The following is a 24,875-nucleotide window of genomic DNA, read 5'->3' as shown; positions in this document are numbered from 1 at the left end:
TATTGTACCATATTACATGCTTCGTACGTCACTAACTTAGCCTTACACGATGTTATGCGATAAGAATCCTCGCTGCCGAAGTACAGTGCATTTTTTTTTGCTTTATTCTCTCGTATCCAACGTACGTATGGCGAAATCGAGTATTCGATGTGCGATGCGTCGTGGCTCGTACGGCGTATCGAAGGGAGAAAGACAAGCAGGAAGGATAGAGATATGCGGCAAAAAAGAAAGAGAGAGAGAGAGACGTACGTGCGACCAGCTGCTCCGTGACGCTTGGTTCGCAGGAAAGATAAGCTTATTCTTCGCTATTGCTTTTCAGATTTCTAGTTCTTGATACCAACAATACGTCTCATTATCTGAATAGCAACCGAAAGATTTTGAGGCTGTTATTTGATCACAAATTACTTTTATATAATACACGGTTAAATTCAACGAAAACTGCAATAGCATTTAGTGTGTAACGCTCCGAGCGCAGGGAATCGTACTTTATTATTACGAACTCCGGATAAAACGAACAAATACAACGATCAGGTTCGTTATATGTGGTATCGACTGTAGAGAATGGCATTTTCCCTCCTGCTTTAAGTGTCCTGCAAAACAGCTGCGTCATACTCAACCTTTTTTGTTGATTTTTTGCACCTCACCGTAACTTTCGAAACTATAATGATCGTATCGTACAGCAATTAAACGACAATAATTTGCAATTGACAATTTCATTTCAACGACTTTTCTACGATTTTTTTTCTATTCATTTTCCTTCTATATGTTAACATGCGACTTCAAGCGCTATGGGGTAGCCAGCATCAAAGTTTGTAATAACTGCATCTTTATGTATACCTTCTACTTCCATTTCCAATGGAACGACCCTACGGTCGCCATAGCAACAGCAGCAAATCGGCGCAACCAGCGACACTTCAACCAGGGGGAGCACCCTCTCCTCTACGATCTAAATTCACACACAAAAAAAAGGAGGTTCAACTTCCTGTCCCCGTACCACACGTGTCTACAGGAACACTACGACGATCGCCGACGACGAGGTGGACACATATCATCTCCCCTCACCACAGCATCTGAAACGACTTCGATCCCTACGGGCAAACATTACGGGTGAACAACAAAGAAGCACAAGATAGCTCGAGGCGGAACTGTGACAGCGTACAATAATTGGCGGACTGTAGCGATTACGTCGTCTTGGCATGAGCCGTCCTTGGCGTAATTACCGTAATCGTCTCCACTTGCACCTGTGCCATGCAAGCGAGGGGAGCAGGATCAAAAGGTCTCCATGGTCTCTGTTGCTTTCGTTTCGGAAACGCGTCTAAACTTGGGTTCGCGAAAGTTACGTACGTGTTCGGTTCTGTTGGATGCCGTGTTGATCCTCTACGACACTTGGCGCCGCTATTTTGTGCGTCGGACAACCGCATATTACGAACTCGGCGGCGTGAATTGCTCGCTCGCACAGAGCTTTGAGGCTGTCATCATCGTATTATGCGAAGAAGGCTTCGAGAAACGAAGACATTTTTGCGAGGCGCTCATATAGCTGAGGGGGGTGGGGGGTCTAATATGCGTAATAGTAGGCTTGCCTTTGGGGTGTGCAAGCTTAAAGAAAGTTGAGAGGGTTGGCAACACTTTCGGTTCGAGGCGAAGAGGAGGATCGGCTATAGGGTCTGGCTGCCACCTGTGACTTCTGTGAAGTTACGGTAAATAATATACCTCGTGCAAGTAAATTGTTATATATTCAGTGCACCATTAACTATAATGGACTGTCTTTCTTCTGCTGTGCCATGCGTATCTTTCATAGCTTCTCGCAATTCAGGCAAAGGAAACACTCACAGAAAAACAAAAACAAAAAAGTACGTGAAGGCAATTAGATCAACTTGTGATACACTGGGCGTCATGGGCGAAGGGAACACACTGCTTATCATAGCACAGTATGCGCCTTTAGACTATGCATGGATATGTCACCGCTAGAATCACTGATGATCCCAGAAATCGACCTCTGGGATCGTACCGACCTTCCGGCGAGGGGGTGGGGTGGGGGGTATGCATTTATAGGTATGTGTGTATATGTTTTTGTAGCCGAACTGTACTAGGCAGTCCCAGAAATTTGATGCGAGTGTATAGGGCAATTCCTGAGTGGAACCGCCTAACTTGCAAGCATATATGGACGGCAGAGGTAGCACGCCGGAGTCGCTGCTTTTGTCAGCACTTTGCAAATGCCGTCACTAAGGCTCCAAGTATATACGCCGCTCATAGCCACAGTTGCTTCGCGGCGAAATCACGGAATTAAAGAAAAAAAATCAAAGGCTCTGTCCGTTAGACGCAGCTACTTCACCGGCTCCGAATGAATGTCCTATCCGCGAATGCGTTTCCGCGTAAGACCGGTGCTGCAGCCTGCGCTCAGCCTGTGGCGTTCACATCACTTTGTAATAGAGTGGTGGAGCTGTGAGATTGAGTAGACGAGTGACCTGCCTGTGTGACAGAACACCATCGCTTTCGTACCAGCTGGTATAGGTGCTGCGAGGAGCCCTGTAGAGAGCCTATAACAGACCTTTGAAGTCGTAAAACTGTAGAGGGACAGGCCTGCAATCCATTGGGAGATAGCGAAGCGATCTTCAATATAGCGTTGCATAGTTATCGCTCCAGTGAGGCACAATGCCTTTCGTTTTCGTTTCTACCATACCACTGCTCGTCACCTGCAGACTGGAAAGTTGTTCGGGTATACACACTGTTCTGTGTATATATTCTGACATTCCGCATGAACGTTTGTCCAATTTCTCCCCGGCGAGGGCCCCCAGTGATTTCAGAATACAGCTGAACGTACGTGTTGTGATCATCAAGTAGAACTATACCCATGGAGGTACAGTCTCCTTTACACTAACGGATTTTCAGTCTTACATACCGGATAACAACGCTATCAAGGGGAGATTGCTGAAGGAACGAGCGCTAGGCGTCCAGGCTGCAGCATGGCTCACAAAGTTCGCTAAGAGCGCCTGGAATTTCTCAGCACGCGTAAGGGTCAGTTTACCTGGTGCTGATGAATAACCTAATCCTATTCTCCTGTTAGCTGCTGAGTACCCCCACGAAGCTGTCGCCGATGGAGAGTCTGTTAAGAATATTTCATCAACATAACTATCTAATTACACAAGTAACAGTCCAAATTACACTTTGCTTTGACAGCCTTGCTGCCGGCACACTTTGAAACACACTTTGGAACAGCGACCCCAATGTCGCGGGTTCCAGGACCGATGACACACGAGCGATTTGGTTGCCTAGTATACAAACCCCTTGTATGTACATTTCCGTTGGGGACATATAGGGTGAGGCATCAGTGCAGGCTAAAGAGTAGTCCGGCAGCGAACGTTACTACTATGTCTCAAACCCTGAGATTGGGCAGCACGGATGTAATGACAGAAGTCGTAACAGAAAAATGAGACAGAGAATAACAAACACAAAGTACGCAAAGTGACGCAAAGTACAGGTCGGTTTCGCATTTCCTCTAAGGAAACTCTCCTATACTCCTCTGCATGTTATCCCCACAGTGCTACAAAGGAGCTCTAGGGGGATTTATAAACGGCTAGAATGACCCCTCACACCCGCAGCTACGAGGGCTACCATTTTCGAAACCGCACTCCGGATGTATCAGTCAAGTCGGCCTAATTGCGTGACAAATGCACGAATGACTAGTTTTACGACGCGTGTTGACACAAGGAAGATCCAGCGATGCGAAGACAGTAAATTAACACCTCAGGCCAGAAGCCGACATTTCGAGCGTGGACGCTTCTGCAGGAACCGGTAGAACAACAGACATACGTTCGAAATATCGGCTTCTGACCAGAAGCCCCTCTCTTAACATAATTTTTATTATAATGTTTGGGCTTCAGCTGAAGCACCTCGAATAGAACACCAGATGGATCAGAGATGTGCTGCGCAGGAGCATTCAGACCTCCACGAGGTAATAGTCCGTTGCATATCACCTCGGTATGGCATAAGGACGACCCCTCTTGCCCTCCTACCCTCCCAGCCTCCCAGTTCCTGCATCTCCAGTATAGTGACCAACAGTGGCATATGGCTGACATTGAGGGAACAAACGGTTCAACAGCCACCTTCACCGCTCTCCAGAACCCGCACGTCCGTGTGCATATATTGATGTTATTTATTCCCTCCCTGGGGCAACAGGAGATAAGAAAAAAAGGTGCAAATAAGTGCACCTATGTTCGGAATCACTGTTATCGCGACTCGTCCACCATCATAACGCCTATAACAAGCCGTTCTCCTTCCGAATAGGACCTGGCTATTACGGAGCAGACTGCCATCAAGTCCAGGGCCATTCGTGCAAATCATCTTTCTTGCTTTTTTTTTTTTTTTTTCGGTTGGAGGTGTTAAACATCCCACTTGAAACTCTTCGTCCGCGCTGCCTGTTTGGCGAAGGTCTATTCGTGACGGAATGCGTGCGAGTAAAAAGAGTAATAATGGCTGCAGAAGGACAAGTCGATATAGAATAGGCGATAGAAGATTGCAGAGTGGCCTGAACGGTGATTGTTGTCAATGCCGATGTCGCAGCGAATGCCAAATGCTGACATTTATTTTTGTGTGCCGTAATAATAAGATCGGAAGACTGCTATCTAGGAAAGGGGAAGTCCATGAGTCTATTTCTTGTTGACAGCACCAGGGCTTCGGGTGAAAATAACGATATATAGAGAGATAACCACAAGCTGTTTCTCTCTTTTTTTCCTACACAGGGTGATCAGTAAGCAGGGGATAAATAAAATAGTAAAAATACGATGGTGATTTCGAACGATCTTGAACATGTACTGTAAATGATTCGCAACAAGTACTGACAGGCTGAAAAAAAAAAAAAGGTGACGGGTAGTCCGAGTTCTGTAGTGTTCCGAGAGTTGATCTTGCTCTTCGATACTTGTCTCGACGGTTCCTTGCACTTCTCCTTGCTTTTCTTCCTCTCGTCAGTCTTCTCTATATTCACGTGCTTTGATTGATTCCGTTTCGCTGTTCGATAAAGAACGGGGGGGGGGGGGGGGGCTGATTCCGAAATATTTTGCTTTACAGCTTGTCTCATGATGTTCCCTGTGTCCTCGCATTCACAGGACCGGCCGACCTTCTGTTGTTAACTTGTGCTGCTCCTTTTTGCTAGCAGCAAACAAACCATGAATGCAGAGTAGAAGGTCATATATATTTCGTGATTAGCCTCTGTGCATATAAATATATATATATATATAATGAGGGGAAAAAGCCATTAAAGAAACAAGTAAATGACACTAGACGTGTTTGAAATTCAAAATTACAGATTAAGATGGTTTCTATGGCTGCAGGCAGAGAAACAGATACTCATGGAACTCATGTCCTGTGGTGCTGTAGCATCGTTCCATGAGTATATATATACATATATTTTACAGCGACAGCTGTTAAGGGTCTCAGTTTCGTGAAGATCTTGTCCCATATGTCGCGTCGCCGAAACACAGAAGAGAAGAAGCGCTTGAAGAAGCGCTATCTTGCCAAGATACATGCGTTCCTGGCTTAAACTTTCACCAGTGGACGAACCTATCCTGTCACCCTTGCCGGTGACTTCAACGTGGACAGCAAGCGCAACGGTGTCTTCCTCCAGTGGATGCGAGAATTTCTCAATTTCTACCTCGTGGCATCTACCCAAGAATCCACCTGCAGAAATGGGGGTTGCCTCGACTACGTCTTTCTGAGGGACGTGCCTTATGGTATATTCACTTGTACTGTCTCCACATACAGTGACCATGAGAGACACACCTTACTGTTCTTTAACCCTTCAGTCCTATGGCTGTCGTTGATTTGATGAAACTTGTATCATATCTGCCAGTGTTTTTTTTTTTTTTTTCGTATTCTCGCTGTCCTTGATATGCTCTGAGCCTCTGGAAGAGCTACATCCTCAACATATCTCCAAGCAACCGGATCCACCTGTGATCCCATCGAAACGTCTGGGACGTCTAACACACTCGAAAACCAGTAATTCTTCTCCATCTCCAGACGTATACGCACTTTCGTGTGTGTGTACACTTGGAGACATTTATACCAGGCGCAGCTCATCTTGTGGAGCAGTTCTATAGTGCGAAAGAAGGCCATTCGCGAAAGAAGCAATTCAGTGAGGAAAGTCAAACGAAGAAGCGGGACGGACGGAGGAGCTGTCACACTCCACTTTTCTCTGTCGGAATCTATAAAGCGCGAGCATGAACCGGGCTCCCATTTGAAAGTCAATTAGGAACATTAGGCGCCTCCCCAGGGTATGTACACTTGGGCGAGGAAGTCTCTGCAGTCTTATTTTAGATCAGGGAACTGTAGAAAGTATACAAGCATCCGTCTGCCACGTGGCAGAATCAAGCTGGTTGCCGAGTGCACCTGCGCTTGCAGAAAAGATCGGAGAAGCTGTTGCGGCGCGGAGCATCAAGTACTCTCTTGTATTTCCTCTCGCAGTTCCATTGTCGCTGTCGTGCCGTTTTATTGTTTGTGTCTGATTGTGCCACGGTGTGCAGATGATGTCCCAAGAGATGGCTAAGTTTACAGAGATGTTCTAAACTAAGTACGGAACACTATACGAACGGAAGAAAATACCGAAGGTTTTCTTTGGTAAAGAAAATAATAAATGAACGAAACGCCTGTTGGACACGTGCGGAATGCTATATTGTCTATATATTTTCCGAACATTCAGTCGACATTTTGAAAGCACTTGCTTACTGCTCTGGCTGTGTACGATCGCCATATTCTTTCAGTTTTCCACCTAAGTCAGTATATACTGGCAGACTAATGACGGTTTCAATATTCCAGACAGGGCCGGTGCTAGGGGCGTGCGGGGCCTGTGCATACTTGATATTTTAAAAAAAAGTAATCCCTGGTTGAGGGCTACGTGCGCGGGGCCTATGCAAGCGCGGGGCCTAAGGCGGTTGCCTTACTCGCCCCCGGCCCTGATTCCGCCGGCCCTGATTCAAGGTACATTCCCTTGGGAGAATACTTGGCAAATATGCCCAATAATGAGCCAGGATTGGGACAACCTTAAAAAGGTTGGGCTAGTATACACGACATTTAGCCAATATTGGGACAGTCTTGGGAATGATGGGCCAACGCCCCAAACATTTAGGGAATATCGGGAGAATCTTGGCAAATACTGGCCCAACATTGGACTTACCAATATCCTACAATATATTGGGCCAAAATATTGTACTGCTTGGGTAGAGAGGTTTAGCAAGCACGTACTGTACCAGCGAACTTAGCAGGAGAATAAAATGAGTATTTAAAGAGATTGAAACATGTATTTTACTGAAAAACAAGCTTTCGGACGGAGTCCGTCCTTCATCAGGTGCGATACATTGAACACTTGGTAGAGATATTTATACTAATGTACATCAGAGAAAGGGGACAAAGAAGGTGGTGAGGAGGAAATACAAATTCTTATTAGAGAGGACAGAGGGCGCGAAAAAGAAAATACAAAAGAAAGCGATGTACAGTGGGAGCGTTACCGGAGACAAAAACCGTTGAGAGATCTCAGGCGAGCGAACATGGTAAAGAAGACCGCTGGAAGCGGTCTGCTTTACCATGTTCGCTCACCTGAGATCTCTCAACGGTTTTTGTCTCCGGTACCGCTCCTATACTGTACATCGCTTTCTTCATTCGCTTACCAAGTGTTCAATGTATCGCACCTGATGAAGGTCGGACTGCGTCCGAAAGCTTGTTTTTCAGTAAAATACATGTTTCAATCTCTTTAAATATTTTATACACTTGTGAGTGCAAGACTTCTCCCATTTTTTGCCCGTTAGTTAGCAGGAGAACAACATTTCCTTCTCCTCCGGTTCTCCTTGCTGGAAAGAGCCCATGAAAATTTCTTTCTTACCGGAACTGTACGCTGGATCTACCGGTCTGATGCGTTTCCAACTAAGCATTGCGGTGCCTCATGCATATACCAGTAAACCAGCACTTCCCAGCTTGTGATTTACTCACCTGCCCAGACACACAATTACCCACGTTACCACGTTCAGAACTGGTTTTCCATTAAACTATACACTTGCGAGCAAAACCATGTCTAATTTTATAGCAGTCAACCAGACATGCACTCTTAACATACCTCCCTCGTTAAGACCCACTACCAGATCACTGAGCACTCAAGTAATCCCACGTTAACTATCAGGCGGTGTAATTACGCGCACTTCCATCAAGAGAGAAGCCGCTGCGCGCTGAGCCATGCTATCCACCTGTTGTATCTGTAGCAATATCACTGTCACGTTAGACACAGAAGCACAGTCTCCAAGGGCTCCATTGTGTCCAAGCAGTTTTACCAGAAAGGGGCACGACGGTATATTGCTCGACGGCACTATACGACTTCGCGACGGGTACCTCGGGTATTGTTCGCGTTCCGATTCTTGGGTGCTTATCGCCTTCAAATTATACCTATCGGGAATGAGGAGACAGATTGCTTGGAAATGGAGCAACTCTTACTTCGGTGCCCTGCACGGTGTCCTATGCGTGTATAGGGAATGTATACAGTATTGGTAGCGGTGGCGTAATTTTGTCGATTGGACGCACTATACGGGTAACCTTGGGTGAGTTTGTCGAAGGGGTCGAATGCGTGAGAAAATGCTCGATAGTATGAATGGAGCAGTGGGAAAAAGTATGAATGGATGAGTGCTTCGTATACTTGTGGGGACAGAAAAATAAAGAAATAATCGTGCGACTTGATTACCTGTTGTTACGCAGAGCGCGAACTGATACATGGTCTACAGCTTTTCGTGCAGAGAAAAGTTAGTATGTCTATAACCTGACTCTAACAATATCTGGGACCTCCCTCGACTACGAACCTTGGCGTGCCCCGTTTGCGTATAAGTCTTAATTACAAATACCTATAGTAATATATAACCAGCCTGAATAGAGTAGTATATACTATATACGCGGGTGCTCTAACATATTTTGATTTTTTCGAACGGTATAGAATAAGAAAAATAATACGGATCATTCTCACTATAGGCCGTGCGGCAGCGCAATTTCGATCTAAGAAGGGCAGCGGAACGTAAAACAAAAATACAAAAATAGTGAGTTTTGGTACACCGTACGTTGTCGCCTTTGTGTACGTAAGGGATAGCGTTGGTGGTACTGCGCACGCACAAGACACAAGCAGAGCTTTGCGCAATGCGCAGAACCACCACGCTATCCCTTACGTACGCAAAGGCGATAGCGTACGATGTACTAAAACTCTCTAATAGCAGTCCCAGGCAGCACACCAGTATTGGTCCAATACTGGCCCCATATGGGCTGCCAATATTGGTCCAACATGAAAAGTGCAGCCGGACCAATATTGGCTGGCTATATTGGCAAGCCCAGATTGCCCATATCGCGCCAATTTTTTTGTGATAACGCCAACGATGAATCTGGATAATAATAAAGCATTATCCGGTATAATATCCAGTAATAACGGTAATGATATTTTTTTTTATTTTTCTGTACGTGGCATCACGTTAAGAAAAAACAACACTGCCTCGTCCCAAAAACAAAGAACAGATGCCTGTCTTGCTCAACGCAGCGAAGCACTTTCGTGACGGTGACGGACATACGCCTCAGTAACTCACACTGCCTGCAGTAACTTGAAAGCACCTATCATTACAGACCTATCAAGCATTGTGTTTTTTACTTCCGCCGCTTCCGTTGTCATTATAGAAAACAGCGACATTTTAGCCCGAATGAAACATCCGATCCGAGTACAGCGCATGGACGCGTGATTTCGCTCTCAGTTGATTCGACCGATTGGCATCGCGAGGCAAGATGGCGGCTGTTTGCATCAAGTAGAAAGTTGAGTTGTTGAGTCGCAGTGTATGTTACGGTGGGATTGCCAGATATCTTGACTGTTTCGAACAATGTGTATCATCTGCGGGAAGTTGTGGGATGTAACGACGTATTGAGTTGGGTATTTCACACGCTTCAACGTTCAATTGCTGTGTTGATTGGGCAGTTTTGGCACAAGTGCCAATACGGGTACGTCCCATTTTCTGCATTTTCAGTCAATATGGGGTGCACACGGGCAATATGGGGCCCATATTGCCGACATTTTCCCCATATTGGGTTGAAACTTAGCAATATGGCAATATGGGCAACTTGGCCCATATTGCCAAGTTTGATCCAATATGGGGGAAATCCTGGCAAAACGGGTCCCATATTGGACCGGTATCGCCAATGCACAGCCAATATGGGTCCAATATTTTGTGCTTCCTGGGTAAGGTCAAGACGATTGTACGAGGTGCAGATAAAACACTAATTGTGCGTTACCATTTTCAGCATTACTCTGTAGAACATCGATGTTCGGAATCTAATCTTATAAAATGATAGGACTGTTTCCCGGTTCTGGAAACCACACACATCGATGTAATCGAAAGATCACTTGGCCGCTGGTGCCAATTCGGAGATATTTTTCTAAAATGTTATTTATTTCACATCATGCGTACCAAAATACCGCAAATTGTATTTAAAATACAGTATTTTAAATACAATACTCCAAATACGTACAAGTCTGCTCCGTCTATAGCAATATCCGTCTATAATGCCTCAACGAAGCACTCCCCTCTTTTAGCAGTTGTTCTAACGATGTTAAGAGTGTAACGATCCTTAAAGTATTCTCAAAGTGTTATTGGTGATAGCAGACTGTTAGTAACGTGGATTGCGAAGTGCCCTATCCCCGCACCCAATCGACGGATAAGATACTGGGTCACGCACGTAGCCATTGGTTCCAGTCGGCGCGGTAGCTTCATGGTGGCGCTATCAATGATCTATGCTAGCACTGGAGTACTTTTAGTACGTCGTACGCTATCGCCTTTGAGTACATAAGGGAAGACATTGGTGGTTCTGCGATCAACGCGAAGCTCTCTTTATGTTTGGCGCGTGCGCAGGACCACCGGCGTACGCAAGGCGATAGCGTATCAAGGCGATAGCGTACGACGCACCTGAAACTTTCTTCTCTCTTTTGTTAGATCCTGTCGGTACCCCACGTTTTCATGTTCACCAACGGTTCACTTTGTATTACACCACGACTGCCGCGGCCTTAATCTCGACCCTATATACCAGGAGGAAGAAGCGTTTTTTTTTTCTTTAAAAAGGAAAATGTATGACCGATGGCTACTACTGATCCTATCGGCGCCCTTGTCCTGTAAGAGCCTACACAAAAAGACGTGATGCGCCTACTGCTGCGCGCCTTATGTAATAAATTATATTCCTACTCCAGCGCAGACAGCCGAAGAATTTATTGTATACATCGGCAGCGCACAGGCTCTGTCTGCTGATAAAGAAAGATGAAATTAACGAGAAAGAAAAAAGTTTGTCGGGGATAGTTCGTTTAATTGGACTTCGCAAGCACCCGTACTGGGCTACACGCTGCCTACTTATGCGTTTCTTCTTTAGTTTTCTTTTTTCTTTTTTATCGTTCTTGTATAGTTTATGTAGCGCGACAAATCGTCGAGACGACGCAAGAAAGCGGCTTGAACAGCCCGACCTTTTATATGTATATTGTTAGGTCGGAAATTAAGCGAGGCTGGAGAACTTGTGCGACGTTTTTAAGTGTACGATGATTTGCCGCAGAATGACCGCGCGAGGATACCAGATAAAGATGACGATAACGATGACGATTATTACTATTCATTCCCCTTCATCATTTATGTTGTTGGGCAACGTGATTTCTTCTTCGTCCATCTTTCCCTCCTCTTCTTTTTCTTATTTTCTTAATTTTTTTTTGTAGTTGTTGTTCAGCTTGCTGTGTGCAGGAGAGAAAATGCCTGCAAAACTGTTTGGTGGGCTTTAAGTTGTAGCGTGCAACGCGCGCCTTCTGAATCTCTCACGCACTATTGTTACATATTATTATTATTATACACTATTATTACATGCGCCAAGCCTCGCTGCTGTTTAACACGGGCATCAAACAAACAAAAACACAACAAAAAAGATAATCCAGCTTGCTGTTATTAGTCCACCTGTTGCCATATCGATATCTAATCCTTCGATGCTTCCATATTGACAGACCTCCATTGGGATCAGTGAGGCATTTGATCGATCGGAGCTCTATCGACGGTACCCCGTGCACTGTTCCCTCTTCATATTTATCCGAAAAGCCGCGGTTTATGCACGTCAGTTCAATTACACAATAACACACCTCTTGGTGAGATCATCCAAAGCACAGACACACCAAACCGAAGCAAAACAGTCAACGCATACTTTGGCATTCGAACGCCGCTACGTAAATGGTGCACGAGTCCAAAAATGGCGACATTCTGCAGACAACGATGTCGCAGCGCACCGCAATTATCCTGAATCGTTTAATCTCCACGCGGCAATTATTTGCCTCCACTTCACCTTTAAAGCCCTTCCCACGCCTCGTGCATGTATGCATCCCTGAAGGAAGGTCACGTATTACTAGTTTTCAACCCGAGCAACAAGAGTAGCGTCATTAAGTGCCGATAGGACGCAGTCATTGAAGAGCTAACTCGCGAGCAGAATCGACCATGCTCCATTTAGTGATAACGTTAGTTTCGCCCTGCTGGTCATTATTCCTATTAATGGTTCTACATAGGGTGTAGTTAAGTAACGTTGGCTCGCAAAGCTTCCTGAATACTTGAACGGCGCGAAGCAATAACCGATTTATTGGAATGTCTAAGTCTGCAGCTCTAGAAGGTTGTCCGGACGTTGAGCTTGTCTATTCACCGTCGAACACTCTTAAATATGATGGTGGTGGTGGTGGTGGTGGTGGTGAAAGGGCTTGCCGTTGTCGGCCTCACAGAGGTGGGCAACGTCACGACTGACGCCCTGGGGGAATGTGCGTCCTGGGCCGACTTCTAAGGGAACTGTGCCGGCATACACTCTTAAAAATGAACTTCACCGCATAGCACGCTCCTAGCCAACCATCATCCCGAATGATATCGTTATCTGCCCTGATTTGTTGAAAACGGGAGGCGTACGCCTTTTTTGTTACACTTATGCTATTCATAATTGTCACAAAAAAGGCGTACTCCTCCCGTTTTCAACAAATCAGGGGAGAGAACGATGTCGTTCGGGATGATGGTTGACAAGTTGCGTGCTATGTGGTGCAGTTCATATTTCCTGGGTTTTCCTCAGACGCTTTCAGACATACACTCTTAGAAATGAACTTCACTGCATAGGACGCTCCTAGCCAACCATCATCTCGAATGATATCGTTATCTGCCATGATTTGTTGAAAACGGGAGGAGTACGCCTTTTTGTGACACTTATGCAGAAATGTTAATTGTCCCAAAAAGGCGTACGCCTCGCGCTTTCCACAAATCAAGAGCGATGGAGGTATCACTCTGGAGAATGGTTGGCCTTCGGCGTGCTATGTGGTGAAGCTTTTGTTTTAAGAGTGAAGTTATTCCATTGATTCAGCCACAGAATTCGAGAACAACACTCTAAACGGAAAAATGAAGCAGTAATTTTTGTTCTTGAGCAGCAAATGTATTGCCACAGCTATGCTATTAGTCACGTTACCAATAGTTCAACTATGACAATGTGTGCTGTTCAGAATATTTTGTTAACATCATTATCAATCACACAAGTAACTGCCCAAATATTACACTTTCCTTTGCACTAACACAGCGTAAATGTTCTACACTCTTAAAAATGATCTTCACCGCATGGCACGCTCCTAGCCAACCATCATCTCGTTATCTGCCCTGATTTGTTGAAAATGGGAGGCGTACGCCTTTCTGTGACAATTATGAACAACGAGATGATGGTTGGCTAGAAGCGTGCTATGCGGTGAAGTTAATATCTAAGAGTGTACGTGCAAACTATCGTTACAAGTATGTCAAACTGCTGAAAATCTGTACAATCCACCATTCGTATTTACACATAAAAATTCGACTGAAAAATTGGTGCAATGTGCGCTTAATCCCTCTCGGCATAAAATGCGCGCATGTTTTCGCGAAGTTTAGGAATTATTCGGAGTGTCGGGGAATAAATTTCACGGTCAATGATCTAACATTGGGAGTAACTGCATGAGGAGTAGAAGTGGGAGTAATTGGGGTGTATTTTATTGATCAAGTATAATTGCAATCTAGCGAACTCGAACCTGTAATCTATTCCTTTTTTCTTACAAGAACGTTAATATCTTGCGTGTGTAGGAAGTTTCGCGATACGATTATATTAGATAATAGAAAATTAATGATTAATTGTACAGTACTCTTCTCACCTCGAGATGCTTATGAACCACCTGCTTACTACCTCTCTGGGGTTTCGGAGCAGACAACTGAATTACTAGTGGCAGAAGTGCAAGGGTGCAGGCGAGCTGTTAAATTGTAAAACGACGATAAAACCTGAGACACGGAACAGAAAACGACAACACGACACGTTCTCAAACATTGAATTACTACTTTCTGACGTTCTCGTCATTGGCGCCTGCACAAACAGAGGAGTAAAAACTCATTGCTCAACAGCCATTGTAACGCTTCGCGTTGTTTATTTTTTTATTTTTTCTCTCTTCTGCTCACAGGTCTTGTATTTGATCGCATATGACGTGAACGAAGAAAATAAGCTTTCAGAAGATAATGCAGAGGTCGCTACAGTCGGCAGTTACTTTCAATTTCAACCCCAAGCAGCACAACATCTGGGACCCAATATTGGCTTGATGTCGCCGATATTGGGCCAATAGTTGGCCAGTATTGCCAGCATCGAGCCAATATTGGGCCAAAACGTTGTACTGCTTGGGACGTCGAAATTGTCTAAAGGCGCCGCAAAGCAGGGTTTACGTTGATGGTGAAGTTTAACAGCTTGTTGCATGCAAACATGCGACAGAGCGCTCTGATTGGCTAGCAGAATTGCAATAAAAGAGCTCGCATCGACATCTGGCGACAAATAATCCCCAATTGGTCAAGCAACAGCGAGAACGTTACCAACACGGAGTATGTAGTTACGGAGCTGCTCCTGATGGCAATTAGCCACGCAGCCGACTTGTTTTTCGTTTTAGACTCAGTGCTATGTGCATGCGATATAGTTTTGCTGCCGTACATGACGGGCATTACGCAATTCGTGTCAACTTTCCATTTTAATGTTCTAAAAAAAAAAAGAAACTGACTGCAGTTGGGAAGAACATTGTGACGGCACCAACTGATTGCTCAAACCATGGAAGATTTTCTTAGATTGCACGTCTCCTGCTTTGCGTTACCTTTAAATCATGACAACGTTAAAGTCTTGCGTTACGCTTGTTCATACGCTTGCCCAATCATCTTCGTTTTTTTCTTTCTGCCGTTCTTGCAACCCCATCGAAACGACCGCCACATTCCTTCTTCGCACAGCTATAGGACAGATTTCTTTTCTTTCTTTTTTTTCACTTTTTTTCCCCACTGGTAGCAACGCTGTGGAAAGAAAGAAAGATTATCGGCCTTTTTATGAATGCGGGACGACACTTTTGTCGGGAAGACGAACCAGCCAATCACGACGGTCGATTCACCTGAGGAATCAGATAGGGTTCGCTTGCAGCCGGTTGAGATGGAATTTGCAATCATTTGCACCGTTCCAATTACGCATACTTCAGAGGTGGCTTATCGAGGTTATCGTGCAGCCCTTATGTAAGTGGCATTATATGGGGCTGAGATAGGAAACCCACGCTTTTCGCAAACCTTCTGCTATAGTACAGGCTGTCTAGTCATGCGAGGAAAACCAACTCGGCTCTGTTGCGACCACCTAATATGCATAAAACGTAATGGCCATCTTGGCCTAACATTGCCTCAATATGCTAATACTGGTCGAATATTGGTCCACTAGTGGACAACACTGTCAATATCAAGTCAATATTGCGCAAAGACGTTGTGTTGCTTGGGTCGTGAGATGAAACTAGTGCTGCGTCGTCGAGCATATTGACACGGCTCCTACACTGTTAAAACAGAACTTCACCACATAGCACACTCCTAGCCAACCATCATTCCGAATTATATCAATCTGTGCATTGATTTCTTGAAAATGGGAGGAGGCGCCTATCTGCAGGGGACAGAATATCTTGTCCCAGATAGGCGCCTCCCCCCTGTTTTGAACAAATCATGACACAGAATGATATCATTCGGTATGATGGTTGGCTAGGAGTGTGCTATGTGGTGAAGTTCTGTTTTAACAGTGTACAGACATTCCCGCAATGAAGCCTTCGCATGTGGTGGCTGAACGTTGCCTTTGCAAGTGTGCCTTCAAACACCGTCTCGGCTCGACCTCGTCTTCCCTCTGCCCCATATGTGGAGTGCACGGCGATCTCCACCACATCATCCTGGCTTGTGGGCAGCATCACCAAGAGCGTATTCTCATGGAAACTCGTTTGCGACGTACCGACCAACCGCCGGCCGACCTTGCCAAGATTCTCGGACCGTGGTCGAACGCTACCCACCAGATGCAATGCGTTTCGTGTTCTTGCAGAGATCTTGCGCTCCACCGGGCTGGCGACAGATCTTTAAAAGTACATCATCATCTCCTCATTCGTTCAAGAGCGATGGGGCAGTGTACCGCCACAACGGCGGTGAATCGCCCACCTCATCATCGTCCAACGTATGTGCGTGTGTGTATGTGGGCTAGTAGACTAGACAAGACAAGAGCTTACTCACGAGTGACGAAATTGTTACACGCTAGGTATAGACGGAAAAAGGAAATCACACAGATAACATCTGATTGGTTGGCTCAGATACCTCGCGCTAACCAATCAGATGATTTTGGCCTTAGAAGCGGGTGGCGAAGTAGGGAATGTTCACCGTTCTTCGTTTCCACGTAAATAATAGGCAGTTTTAAAAGGGAGTACCCCAGTATTTTAGGACTCCGCTGATCTAAGTAGTAAGGAGTCGTCGCTGCGCATTGCGCGAAACACTATTTGGGTTCTGGGCATGCGCAGTGGCGACCCCTAACGTCTTTGGTGCCATTATTCTGAAACTGCCTAATGCGTTCCCACCTACAGTATATCTAAAGACGAGGACTTTGAGCACGTGTGTCTGAACCAGGTAAGGTTAGTAGTAGTCGTTGTTTCCAGTACCTTCAGTAGTTGTGCGTGGTTGAGTTCTTCATTACGAAGTTTCTTGGTCCCTGACGGAAACTGGAGTTAGTGAGCTTTATCTCATACATGCAGGTCGGTTGAATGAAAGGGAGTATCAAAGTGTATCCGAGATAAGTGACGCTATCCAAATACCAGTCTAGAGACCGCGACTTTTATGGCGCTGTTTAAAAATCGGTGAAGTTCAACTGAATAGAACAAACGCCAAAACTTGCAGTCCCGCTGGCTAACGTACCGTTTTCCCGTTCGTCTTTACAGCCTGTATTGGCTGGAATGTAAGCCCAACGGGCATAACACATACGTACACGTAAGGTTCAGATGACGTGACACCCTTCGAGTTTGTATCACAACTTGCTGGATTCCGTATTTATTTGCTCAGCCAAGCGTAAACAGTCTGCAGATGACGCCTCCTGATAAAGGGTGACGCCGTAAAATGATTTGTTTGTTTACCGATCGAAATCTCTCTTTTTTTTTTTACCTTTTCCCTGACGCGAGTACTATAACATGTTGATTTTATTCCGTGCGCGTGGTAGGAATTACGTTACTTTCCCTTTCCTGTACACATTTTGTTTATTGATGGCCGTTTCTTTCGTTCGCTTTCTTTTGATTAATACTTTTAGTGCTATTCGCCGGTCTTCGCCGGTCTCTCGACGGCGTTTGACACTGCAGCATGCATCTCATCGTCTTTTTTTTAAATTCAGTGCTTGCACCGCGAAGCAGCTATGCTATGAGTGGCGTACAGACGTGGACGGATGGAGAGAGGTCATCAGGAAGGAGACGTGGAGTTTAGCATGCGTCCTGGGCTGACTTCAGGGGGAACTGCGCCAACATATGTCTGAGCAACGTCTGCGGAAATTCTAAGAAAAACCCCAGACAGCACAGCCGGCACCGGGATTCGAACCCGGGTATCTCCCAGTCTCGACGTGACATGGCCAGCACGTTAACTACTCCGCCAAGCTAGCGTAGAGTATAGAGCTAGCTAATAATAGCTAGCCTACGTAAAGTCTAACCTAGGCTAGACCCAATGGAAAATGCCGAATATCGCAAAGGCACAAGAAGGAAAAAGCACGCATACCGAGAGAATTTAAATGTGAACGTGGGAAGCTCGCGTCAATTTCGCCCAATTTGCATTTCGGGTCAGAGAGAAAGAAAGGAAGTGTTCTTCTACTTCCTTTCCTTTGCCCATATTTGCGTTCGTCTAGCGTTATTATTCTCTTCCATTCCTACGCAAAACAAGAAGAATTACGGCACAGGATAAAGCGATGCGACGCGGGACAATATCTGGCGCGGGCCCCTGGCGTTTCGAAAGTACATTTTCCCTTCCTTCCAAAGGAGTGCACCCAAAGCTGTGTTCCGAGTCACGTTTCAGGCGATTAGCGTCTCGCAATATTTATAACCCCTTCTTCTCCGTTGGCAACAGCGCCCCTACGGGTAGGGGCTTAACTATTAGCCTTTCTTCGTCATAATTTATGCGTTTTAGTGAACAAGGTCCGGCGTGCATGTATTAATTACGAAACGCTCCTCCGTATCTTTAACCTGCATACAGTGTCATTTTGTCCATATAAGGCAGGGTGGCTGCTCTGGCTCCAAGTATGCATGCACGCCTAATTGGTCGTAAAACTTGTACATTTGTCTGTCGGCCATATCTTCTGCTGGTTAGAGCATTGACTGTCCATGTGGTTGTTTCTTGAAAAAATAAGAAAAAAATTGGGAAGAGGATACTTGAAAGAGCAATTCTGGAGATATTTGCAGTTCTTGCTTTGTACCAACAAAAGCTGTAACAGCCGTAATAGTGCACTACAGGTGCCATCCTTCTCACCCTCTTTCTCTCTCACACGAATTGTGCAGGTAACCATGTATAGATTGTGTGAGTGCAGCTTGCGCATACCCAGAGACGAACGTGGTATAATTGATGCTCCTGCTTTACCACAACATACGACGCGCTTAAAAATAACATGTTATTAGGAATACGGTTTACACTCTTAAGACTGATTGTCAATGTGAAAGACATATTTACGCTATCTATCTCTCCCTTTTATTTGAAACACCCCCGTCTCATCGCCAGCGCATGTATTGTTGGTTGCTGTTGTTATTTTTTCGCCAACATCAACATCGTATTTATGTGATCTCTGCTTTAATATTCATTTTTCTTTTCACTTCATATTTGCATGACTATGATTGCATTTATGTGAAAGACATGTAACTGTGGCAGGTGAAGCTATCAAAGCAAAACTCTGCACGCTTTTTATTACGATATACAAAAACCTTATTTCTCCATAATGAGTAAGCTTTCAAAATCACTTACCGAAGCACAATCTGTTCAGAACCGGTCTAAGTCTCGAATATTATTTCAAGATCCACTTCATTCATTAGAGATCGCAAGGATAGTTGATAATATTTCGCGGCTTTATGTCGCGAGACAGCTATGATCATGAGCGATCGCTCATGATCATAGCTGCCAGCAGGCCATAGCATAGCAGGCATAGTATTAATAGGTAGAGCACGCAGCACACCGAAATTGAATGTCCGTCGCGGAAGAGGGGGGGGGGGGGTATGTTTAATAGAAAGAGTAGCAAAAGAAAGAGAAGAGGAAATGTCAGCCAGGCAGATGTCGGCTTGCTATTTAAAAAAAAAGTAACACAAAATGAACATAAAAACGAAAAAGAAAAAGAAAATCATCAGTGCAGCACAGGCACGACATGTCGCAGCAAAACCCGGTCATAGGCGCGGACGCAAGGCCCGAATCTTGCAGGAGGCGGAGCAGGGCTTCGGTGACCGCCCACTGGGAAGACAGCATACGTACACTCTAAAAACAGAACTTAACCGCACGCTCTGCGCCAACCATTGCCACGAATGATGGCGTTATCGCTTCTGATTCGAGGAGAGATGGAGAGGCACGCCTTTTTGTGTCAATATAGACCTCTACCTGTTTGTAAACAAATGACGTCATAATGTTCGACAGCGCCACGAGTTTGGTAGAGTTGAACTACGTTCAAAGCTAGTGGCGAACAAGGTCGAGCCCGAAAGCCACGGTCTTGAGGGGATTACGACGGTCTCTGAAAAGGACGCGACCTTCGGTCCTACTTTTCTTTCAATACGAGGCAACGAACAATCGCCCATTCGTGGAACCCAGCTCTCCCCTTCCGATCTGTTTTGGTTTCGGTGTGTCTACCAACGTCATGATGACGTTTCTCTGGTAGAGGTTTATTATCATATATCCAAATTGACACAAAATGGCGTACGCCCCCCCCCCCTTTGTCTTCGAATCAGAAGCGATAACCCTATCGTTCGCTGTAATGGTTGGCGCAGAGCGTGCTATGCGGTGAAGTTCAGTTTTTAGAGTGCATAAGAAACTTGCACCCTGCCACCAAGATGGCGTCCTACACCGTTAAAACAGAACTTCGCCACATAGAACGCTCTTAGCCAACCGCCATACCGAATGATATCAATATGTGTCATGATTCGTTCAAAACAGGGGGAGGAGCCTATCTGGGACAAGCATAATGTGTCCCAGATTGTGTCCCAGACGTTGCCTGATTTTCTGCAACACGTTTTAGGAGCCTGCGTGCAAGAAAATCTGCGGCCAAGACATCCTTAAAGGCGATGCGAAGCGCCCGAGGGAAGCTCTTAATGCACATCCTAGACCCGTATTCAAACAAGTCGTGTATGCGTGGTGCTGAGTTTACAAGCGGTCGTAAAAACTATGAGCTTCACGCGGCTTAGTGTCAAATACTAACAAGTTCCTTGTACAGGATACGGGACCGGCAGCACAGTTGCGTAGAGACGGGGCAGAGTGAATAGGTCCTCGCATATATATTTTAATTATGCGTTGTTTTGTTATGCACAATATTGGTTTATTACATGACTTCTGATAAGATTTATAGGGCTCTAGCAAAGTGGCGCCTGTGTCTCGTCATAACTTCTAAATCAATTAAAACACCCCTTCGGGCTTGTTGGTGACATACTTTCATAAAAAGCGCTAAAAACAGGACAAACACAAGACACGCACAACATCGAGCGCTCGATGTTGTACGTGTCTTGTGTTTGTCCTGTTTTTAGCACTTTTACGTTATGAAATTCTAAATCCACTTGTGGACATAAAGCCCTTCCGGTTACTGCCACTGCATCTGTCAATCTATAGAAAGTTCATTTCCCTCCGGTGCGAAAGAACAGACAGAGAAAGTACAGAAGACGAAAGGGAGGGAATATAGCTCTCAAACTTCTTCTTTTAGTCGCGCTCATGGCATCGAACTCCCACAAACCGCACCTTGATGACTCGGTCGCAATAAAAATGTCGTCGGTCCCACCGCGCTTCCAGTTTTGGCATTCGTATCTATAGTTATCTACTCGTAAAAGAGCGCTAGCCACCCTTGCCAAACCTACACGTGCATGAGCCATTCCCCGATCAATCTTCACATCACGGGCAATCCGCTTGTCTATCCCTCCCCCCCTCCCCCCATCTCTTCAATCGCACCACCCTTTCAACAGGCGACCCACGCTTGACAATTATATCTCTATTCCCCTTATTTATATATCTATGCGCTATAGGCAAGCAAACCGATCCGATCCTTATAGGCACATTAATATCGGAGTCACTTCGCTCTTGCACGCCTTGGAGGTCTCGTCCTGCTAATGGTGTCCGCTCTAATTGAGACAGTTTTCCACTGGTAGAGACGTGAAGCAAAACGCTGGTGCAACGGCGAGAAGGAGCCGCGATATCGCTTCACTGCATCCGGAATATTAAACGAGGCACGGCTTGGGATTCAACGAGCCACCTGCGGAATATCAATGACAGTCTAGCAGGCACTGATGTCCACCGGAACTGAGAGAACGAAGCTGCGGTGGAAGACACACATTCGTGTGCTCCACTTTGAAGTCAATGCATCGCGCACGAAGATGCGTGTTGTTCAGATGGAAGGTTTTATTTTCATTGCGGAGCCGTGACAGTTTTCCTACGGAAGCCGTTCGAGGTCAAGAGAGCGCGCTGATCCCCGTAGTGAAGGGGGACCGACTGGACGTGTTCGCGTAGCACAAAGGAGGTAATGCTAATGAAATTGCGAGCGGCTTCTATTGGAGCAGCTTAAGATTTTGTGTAGCGATATTACGAAGAATGGGTAATGCAGTCGCGAATGTTACGAAGCAAGGTGAATACGAATCCGTGCGTGACATCTTAAGTGGCGACTGCAACCTGGTTGATCATATGCCGCTCTCCAATGTGTCGTCTCTTTTGTGTGTTCCAGGTGTGGCAGGACATCGAGAGCGTCCTGTTGGGCGACATCTCTCCGCGAGAGCACGGTTCGCACAAGCACTCTCCACCGTCCAGGACCTGTGGCCAACTCCCGCGAAGTCGAGGTCATCAACAGGAGGCGCCCGTCCGACCTCCGGTGGCGGGAGGTATCCTGGCGAGTGCACTGACATCACCGAAACCCAACACCCCAAGCATATCACATAACCAACAGTCACCTCCTGACCACTCGACCATGGGCCAACCGGCTTTTGTCACCCTCGATTTTGACCTGATGCTGAACTCCGACAGCGCTGCGCTCTACCCGGAGGAAACCTACGCCACAGAACCGGAACCCGCACAATCGACGTACGCCAACCCTGGGATGAACGCCACGACGACGACGACGACGACAGCGCCCACGTATCAGACGCCGTCCGTCAAACTGGAAGCACCTTGCTTCACGTACAATTCCACCTGGAACGGTTACCCGGGCGCCAACGCAGTACAAGTACCCCCCTCAAGTCAAATGTCGCCCCCCGCGTCGCCAGAGCACAGCCAGTTGGTTCAAAAGCTTCTAGATTCATCGTACAAGTTGCAGTCCTTACATCAGATGACAGCACCGACCTCCTACCAGCAACCATCGCCGCAAGCGTTAACACACACTCCTCCACACTTGCGAATGGTAACGCCACCGTCGTCGCCGAGGTTAGCGGACCTTCTAAACGCCGGAAGCAACCTGGTCAACCAACCTGCGCGTTTCTCGCCCATTCCGTCCGAAGTCCAGATGGGAAGCATGGGAGACCCTTTCTGTCGCTCGTCGCCAACGCTCAGCCCCAACAACAAGAAGTGCCGGCGGACGCTGGGCAGGAAGAAAGTGACCATTCACACTTGCTCACACCCGGGGTGCAGCAAGAGCTACACAAAGAGCTCTCATCTCAAGGCCCACCTGAGAACGCATACGGGTGAGAAGCCGTACCAGTGCAACTGGAAGGAGTGCGGATGGAAATTTGCACGTTCCGACGAACTCACGAGGCACTACCGGAAGCACACCGGGGACCGACCGTTTCAATGTCGACTGTGTGAACGAGCGTTTTCGCGTTCAGATCACCTGTCCTTGCACATGAAGAGGCATACTTCGGTGTGAGGCTCTTCTCCAAAGTGTCTATATAATTATTATTGACTATCATCGCGGGAGTGTTCGCAGACAGATCTCCAAACCGTGTTGTGAACTGTCCCGTTACAGGAACGCATAGGCCTTAATGGTTCTGTCATCATTCCAAACAAATAAACTGTTGGTGTGCGTCAGAACTCTGCGGAACTGGTACAAAAACAGTGCTTGCCTTTACAGATGATGCCTTGTTTTCTTTTGCTGTCGTTAGTGCTTTATCAAGATATGTGTGTGCCTTAGTCTTGTGCCGTCTAGCTCGTCTTTTCTGGCAGCAGGTTCGCTCTCGAATCCCAGTTGCCCCAGAACATAGCCATAAGCCACAGTACACCTACACAAATCTCGGTTAATTCCTTCGTGAGCAGTCGTTCCATGGCTGCACTGCCAGAGTGCGTCGCATTGGAAGACCCCATGGTACTAAAACTGGAAACGAAGTAAGGCAACGGCAATCCTTTGCTAGAGTAAGTATTTTCTAGCAGTATAAGAACGCCTGAAAGTGAAGATTTCCCACGGGAAACGTACTGACTAAGGCCTGTCTCACACGAACTTTTTTCTCCTCCCTGTTTTTAACGGAGGCAAAACTGACCCATTGGAACCTACGGGGCTCGGGGACGTGTGAAAGGGCCTAAAAGCACATTCCGAAACGTCTTCGTGGATATGTGACGACAGTTGGCACTGTCACGGTGCTTGACAGACAAAAATAACCCGTATGAGAAAGTGACAACTCTCGTCCTATCCCAGTCTTTCTGATCACGCCCCTCAGTGTGATGTCTGAAGGTACTTGTGCGTTCGTTCGTCTAGCCTATGCTATCTAAGCGTGTACATTTAACGCACCTGTTTTGTTTATATGGCTTTCTTGCAGGTCTCCGTTTCCAATGTTGCGCGTCCGTTTCATGTCGTTGATAGTTGTGTGTAATTATTGAGCTTTCTCATAGGAAAGGAAGCATATTTTGTTGCAGAGATGAGATATTTTATTGTGTAAAGCGTTCGACCTTTGTTCGATTATATTCTGCTCGCGATTTTAGTGTGTGCACGTGATCTGCTATAGTGCCTGTATACGAGATTACATGACAGAAGATGTTATACGAATTGATCAGTCAGCGCACATGATAGGCGCAAAATATTTAAGAATTTTTGTGGGAAAATCTTTCTTCAATGTGCAAGGTATATAGCTGTACAGTAACAAGATGTATGTGCAACGTGAAAGCTAAGATATATTTCGTATAAAGCTATCGAAGCATTGGTACAGTTCCTTCGTGAATTGTAGAGTAGAAATTTAGCTAGGGAACAACGCCTCCATATTTTCGTCCACATACAAGGTTCCAAAAACGTCCACACTTTGTCAGGTCTGTCTCCTGGCTTAAAAACGTTGGTGTACTTTCGAATGAGGACCATGCACGTTTCAGTGCCCGTGCAGGGTATCAATGCTTCTTTTAGACAACAATGGT

General features: G+C 46.0%; 1 protein-coding gene across 3 annotated transcripts in view; it reads left to right on the top strand.

The window, feature by feature from the left end:
• The window catches only part of LOC135391198 (Krueppel-like factor 1), a 101,049-nt gene extending 76,380 nt beyond the window's left edge, over positions 1 to 24,669 (top strand). For 2 of the 3 annotated variants that reach the window (XM_064621349.1, XM_064621350.1), the window contains one exon: positions 22,276 to 24,669. In XM_064621349.1, the coding sequence (XP_064477419.1) occupies positions 22,276 to 23,406 (1,131 nt within the window). In that variant the 3' untranslated portion in view covers positions 23,407 to 24,669. The remainder of the gene's footprint in view (positions 1 to 22,275) is intronic. The other variant, XR_010421889.1, reaches the window with a different exon arrangement.
• The last annotated feature ends 206 nt before the right edge of the window (positions 24,670 to 24,875 follow it).

This window comes from Ornithodoros turicata, chromosome 4 (genome assembly GCF_037126465.1).
Source record: "Ornithodoros turicata isolate Travis chromosome 4, ASM3712646v1, whole genome shotgun sequence".
Taxonomy (NCBI): domain Eukaryota; kingdom Metazoa; phylum Arthropoda; class Arachnida; order Ixodida; family Argasidae; genus Ornithodoros; species Ornithodoros turicata.
This window is presented reverse-complemented; position numbering and strand designations above follow the sequence as displayed.